The following is a 6028-nucleotide window of genomic DNA, read 5'->3' as shown; positions in this document are numbered from 1 at the left end:
CGAGTGTTGTGTGATGATTAAACACTCTACAGGTTGGAAAAAGTGCTCATGTCTTCCATGAGGTTTGCAGGTCAACGCCAAGATTTACATCTGTACACCTCCATCACTCCAGAGTCACGTGTTCCAACATCATATGAAAGTTATCCATACTTCACTTTGGCTGTAAATTCAATGTTTTATGCAAAAAACAAAAAACCCAACTGCAGTTTATTCATGTAGACTTTCACAAACATTCCAGTGGCCATGTGTGTACTAACAACCTTAGAACAACATTTATAAGAAACAAAAGGTTCTCCTTAATTAAAAAGATAAAATTTCACTCCGGTACAGAAAATAAATTGTATACAAAATAAAGCCGCAAGCGGCCTCGACGGGCCCTCGCGCCAGCGGCCAAGGGGGGCGGGGGCATGCGTCCCCGCGAAATAACTTCCACAGCTTCTTCGGCAAGAGACATTACTCCCACAATGGCGACAAAGCACAGAATTGGACACATGGTAACAATAGGGTCTCGCACTGAACGGTGCTCGGGGGGCACTATAGAGGCCCTGAGGCCCACCTGGATCTGGGCTTCTGGTTCTCAGTAGCGGTGGCAGTCTAAGAAAAAGGAGCCAAATTTCGTGCGTTGTCGACCATGGCAAGCGCCCCAATAAGGGTCTTGTAAAGACTTTGCTTGCCAAGTGTGACAAATCAGAAGCTGCAATATCATTTTTGCCCTAACCAGCACCCCCAGGGGCGAAAGTGCACAAAATTTGGCGTAAATGTCAGGTGAGCTATGAAGAGTTTGCGTATGAAGTTTGATGACAATTGAGTAAATAGAAGATGAGATATAGATTTTTGAAGAATAAATTTTCTGGTTTTTCCCATGTCAGTAGGTGGCGCTATGCTGTACATGAGCGATTATGAGCTGGAAAAATAAGTGTCTACAACAGCAACGTACTATCACAAGGTAGTGGTGTGAAGGAAAAGCATTATGGAATGATTAAAAAAAAAACCGTTTTGGAGCAATTGCGTCGGCCAAAAACAGCGCCCCCCATGGACGAAAATTCCCAAAATGTGGTATACATGACATGGGAGGTAGTAAGAGGGTGGCCGTGAAGCTTGACCAAATTTGAGGAAAGATTGGATTTTTTGCCCAAAAATAGCGCCCCCAGGGGCGAAAGTGCACAAAATTTGGCGTACATGTCAGGTGAGCTATGAAGAGTTTGCGTATGAAGTTTGATGACAATTGAGTAAATAGAAGATGAGATATAGATTTTTGAAGAATAAATTTTTTGGTTTTTCCCATGTCAGTAGGTGGCGCTATGCTGTACATGAGCGATTATGAGTTGGAAAAATAAGTGTCTACAACAGCAACGTACTATCACAAGGTAGTGGTGTGAAGGAAAAGCATTATGGAATTATTAACCAAAAACCCGTTTTGGAGCAATTGCGTTGGCCAAAAACAGCGCCCCCCATGGACGAAAACTTCCAAAATGTGGTATACATGACATGGGAGGTAGAAAGATGGTGGCCGTGAAGTTTGACCAAATTTGAGGAAAGATTGGAATTTTTGCCCAAAAATAGCGCCCCCAGTGGCGAAATATCACAGAAATTGGGTAACATGTCAGAAACCCAGTGAGTGATTTGCGTGTGAAGTATGAGCAGTTTTGAGCAATCAGAAGGGTTAGGGTTAGGGTTAAAAATTATGAATTTTTAAGCATGTAAAATTTTGCATCGAAAATTGATTGACGTATAACTTCTGAACGGTTGATCCTAGGGCAATTCCATGTAAATGTCAACCTCACCATGCAAAAATAAAGCAACATGTAATACATCAAAACCACTCCCAGAGATATCACCTAGGCCTGTATTTTACAGATGTGAATAAGTTGAACCAATTTGTAACCAACCTAATATGTCACGGTCAGTCTTTCTTTCTTATAATGTAAAACCCAAGCTAAAATCAACTTTGATCATGTACAATTCTATATTATTGCCACAAGCCACAGAAATGTATGCTAAAATCCACAAAACAGCAAAAAAATAGCCATCCTAAATATTATTTAAGAACTTTGATAGTTTTAGCTGATATTTAGAGAGTTTTTCAAAGGGTTATGGTGGTTAAATTGCTGATTTTCTAAACATATGCCATGTCTATTTCAGACGCGTCACATCCATAACAGAATTTCGTCACATCCATAACGCTGACTTTTCCTTCTGAAACTCTGCATGAAATACAAAATATTTTAAACAAAGATTTTTTAATATTCACCTTGGACCCCTCTATCAAACGGATCTCTCCATTTCGACATTAGGTTTACAATTTCACAGAGTTTGATAAAAATGTACAGTCACCCAAGAAAAGTGATACTTTTTCTGTCACATCCATAACGCATCTTTTATTGGCATTTTCTGGCATGCCCTAGATGTACTATGGGAATTGTTCTTGTTCTATCACTTCTCCAGTATGGTACAGCCTTAAAATATGCAACACCTGTTTAAATACTGGGAGACAATAAAACATGCACTGGGTCATTTGTTGCCATTTTGAGTTCGAGTGTCACGTCCATAACGCTGGAATTGCTCCCTACGTGAAACGTATTTAGTAACTTTTGTCAGCCATGCCTGCAGATGATGTGTATCAATTTTGGTGACATTCCTATGAACGGTCTAGGAGGAGTTGCGCCGTCTTCGTGGCCATGCATTTCGCACAAAAGTGAAATTACCTCACTTCCTGTTGGGCGTGGCTAATGCATTGGCATTACATTTTTGTCCGGCTTAGTGAGATACATATGCGTACCAAATGGCATGCCACTACTACAAACTACATGGCACCCAGGCACCTTAATGCGGGAGGCCAAAATCACAACGACTTAGGGGGCGCTATAGAGGCCCTGAGCCCCGGCCAAGTTTGGGCTTCTGGTTCTGAGTAGCGGTGGCAATTCTCGGAACTGGTGCCAAATTTCGTGCGTTTTCGCCCATGGCAAGTGCCCCGAAAATGGCCCAACAGCGGAGAAAAATAAAGAAGAAGAAGAAGACGGAAGAAGAAGAAGAAGAAGACGGAAGAATAATAATAGTGAACTCTTACAAGAACAATAGGGCCTTCGCCCATAGGGCTCGGGCCCTAATAAAGCTCACAGCCCTGTAATGACCCGGCGACTTGTCCATCGTCAGCTGGGATAGGCTCCAGCCCGCCTGTGACCCTGCAGGATAAAAGGCTACAGATAATGGATGGATGAACCACACACACGTTACAGGTGTAGTAATCCCTGATACACTCTCAGTGTAATGAACACACACTTGATCCTAATACTCTGTGTGTTAATAAGCTGATTAATCTGAGGATCCGCTGTTTCACTTGGACATCAGTCGTCTGACTCGGTGTCATGGCGATGCTGGGGTGGGTGGTCCCTGGATGAAGGGGACGGGTTTCGATGCCTGGCCTTTGACCCCCGATCTGAACGCCTGTCATGAGCATCATATTCTCTCTGAGTGCCACGTGATGGGCTGGAGTCACGTCGCTGGTCCTTGTAGTGCTGCTTACGTCTGTGACACACACAGCTGATATGATGAACCCAGATACAAAATAGATGAAATCCTGACCCATGTCCAGTCCTTCCTAAAGGCCTCAGACTCGCTTAGACCCGTCTGATATCACAAGCACAAAGTCACAACACACTGGAATAAAGTCAGAGCAGGACGATGCAGCTAACGGTGCTCTGATGTCCCCTACTGCAGAATCCGAGTCAGAATCAGAATTAAAATCAGACAAAGCCAGTCAACACAGAGTGAGAGTCAGAATCAAACTCGGAAACAGTCACCTTCAAAGTCAGAATCAAGCTCACAGAGTCACCTTCAGAATCAAACTCGGAAACTGAGTCAGCTTCAGAGTCAGAATCAAACTCGGAAACAGTCACCTTCAGAGTCAGAATCAAGCTCACAGAGTCAGCTTCAGAGTCAGAATCAAGCTCACAGAGTCACCTTCAGAATCAGAATCAAACTCAAACAGAGTCACCTTCAGTCAGAATCAAGCTCACAGAGTCAGCTTCAGAGTCAGAATGAAACTCTGTTTCCGAGTTTGATTCTGACTCTGAAGGTGACTGTTTCTGTCACCGTCAGAGTCAGAATCAAACTCGGAAACAGAGTCACCTTCAGAGTCAGAATCTAGCTCACAGAGTCAGCATCAAACTCGGAAACAGAGTCACCTTCAAAGTCAGAATCAAGCTCACAGAGTCGGCATCAAACTCGGAAACAGAGTCACCTTCAGAGTCAGAATCTAGCTCACAGAGTCAGCATCAAACTCGGAAACAGTCACCTTCAGAGTCAGAATCAAGTTCACAGTCACCTTCAGAGTCAGAATCAAATTCGGAAACAGAGTCACCTTCAGAGTCAGCATCAAACTCGGAAACAGAGTCACCTTCAAAGTCAGAATCAAGCTCACAGTCACCTTCAGAGTCAGAATCAAGCTCACAGTCACCTTCAGAGTCAGAATCAAACTCGGAAATAGAGTCACCTTCAGAGTCAGAATCAAGCTCGGAAACAGAGTCACCTTCAGAGTCAGAATCAAGCTCACAGAGTCACCTTCAGAGTCAGAATCAAACTCGGAAACAGAGTCACCTTCAAAGTCAGAATCAAACTCACAGAGTCACCTTCAAAGTCAGAATCAAACTCACAGAGTCAGAATCAAACTCACAGAGTCACCTTCAGAGTCAGAATCAAACTCGGAAACAGAGTCAGCTTCAGGGTCAGAATGAAATTCAGTCAGGGCAGTTGTTCTAAAAAGCATCTAAAGATATTAATATTCACTCTGTACTTTCCCTCATCTTACTTTTATTAAAGTGTCACAGGTCGATGGATTCAAAAGGTGAACAGTCAGTACCCTGTGGAGCTCGAATAACCCCGAGGTACTTAAATCCCACGCGGTACTGCGCGCTGCCTCATGCTTGTGGAGGAGAAAGAGCTGGAAAAACACCACGCGCTAATGTTTACACTTGGATATGGAAACAGCTCAAGTTTATCCTCTTTATATTACGATGAGCGAGGTCGCAACAAACATGGCGGAACCACCGGCCTCCGACGCAGACGCAAGCGCTCGAGAGCCAGCAGTATTTACTCGGCTTGTCTGCCGTCTTTGTTCCCTCTCTTTTCTGACGCATTTTGCCTCTGACAACGTCAGATTCGTCTTTTTTTTTTTCTCTATTTAGGAGTCTTCGTTCGATCTGGGTAATCTGCTATGTTTGCTGTGTCGCCACGGTCGTGACCTCTGACCCGCGCATGACCTCACGTGGCTTTTCCGAACTGGCTGCTGAGCGAGCGGTTTGTGAACAGACTAACACGTGGTTAGGACGCCCCGCGTTAGGAAATAAAACGTATTGAAACAAGACGACGCATACCAGCTACGGGGACGGGCATCAGTTCAAACAATTCAGAAAGGGGAGGGGATTAAATGATTTCTGAACCCGCACATCCACCTGCGTCACTTTAAAGTCATGTTAAACGCTGACTATATTAAAGCGTATACTTTATATTTTTATTGCAGTGAAGTGTTCACAAGCCGTACTACCTTTTACGGTCAGAGTCCGAGTCGGACTCGGAGTCAGAAGACGACTCTTTCCTGCGGCGCTTCTTCTTCTCTTTCTTCTTCTTTTTCTCCTTTTTGCTCTTCTTCTCCTTTTTATTTTTCTTGTGGCTGTCAGTTCTGTCACTGTGTGAACAGGTTACTACTTCAGTTTAACACGTTCGACAGAAAAACAAAACAAAATGTACAGTTTGCAAAAGTTTGAGCACCCCTTCATCTGATTACTGGAGCCAAAACATTCACACACAAGTGTAGTTTATAGGCTAACGCTTTCTGTTTTTAAAGTGTGACCTTTTTTGGATGTTTTCCCAGTCAAGTAAACTACAGTATTAAAGCCCTGTGTTAACATCTCAAATTATGGATCACTGCCCCCTGCAGGCGAAATCCTGTACTGCAGTTACGGCATTACGTATGCAGAGTAAATACAGCATCGCTATAACATGCAGATTTATTTATTTCCACTGTCTAACA

The 6028-nt window shown here is 43.5% G+C and overlaps 1 protein-coding gene across 1 annotated transcript in view; it reads right to left on the bottom strand.

Moving 5' to 3' along the window:
* Nucleotides 1–3191: 3191 nt before the first annotated feature.
* Nucleotides 3192–6028, bottom strand: part of c1h1orf35 (chromosome 1 C1orf35 homolog) — a 102095-nt gene continuing 99258 nt past the window's right edge. The window contains exons 6-7 of the mRNA XM_060916520.1: nucleotides 5543–5683; nucleotides 3192–3525 (exon numbers count right to left, since the gene is read on the bottom strand). Of these exons, the coding sequence (XP_060772503.1) occupies nucleotides 3345–3525; nucleotides 5543–5683 (322 nt within the window). The 3' untranslated portion in view covers nucleotides 3192–3344. The remainder of the gene's footprint in view (nucleotides 3526–5542; nucleotides 5684–6028) is intronic.

The sequence above is a fragment of the Neoarius graeffei genome, chromosome 1 (assembly GCF_027579695.1).
Source record: "Neoarius graeffei isolate fNeoGra1 chromosome 1, fNeoGra1.pri, whole genome shotgun sequence".
Lineage (NCBI taxonomy): Eukaryota > Metazoa > Chordata > Actinopteri > Siluriformes > Ariidae > Neoarius > Neoarius graeffei.
The sequence above is the reverse complement of the archived record's forward strand: the minus strand, read 5'-3'. Positions and strand labels throughout refer to the sequence as shown.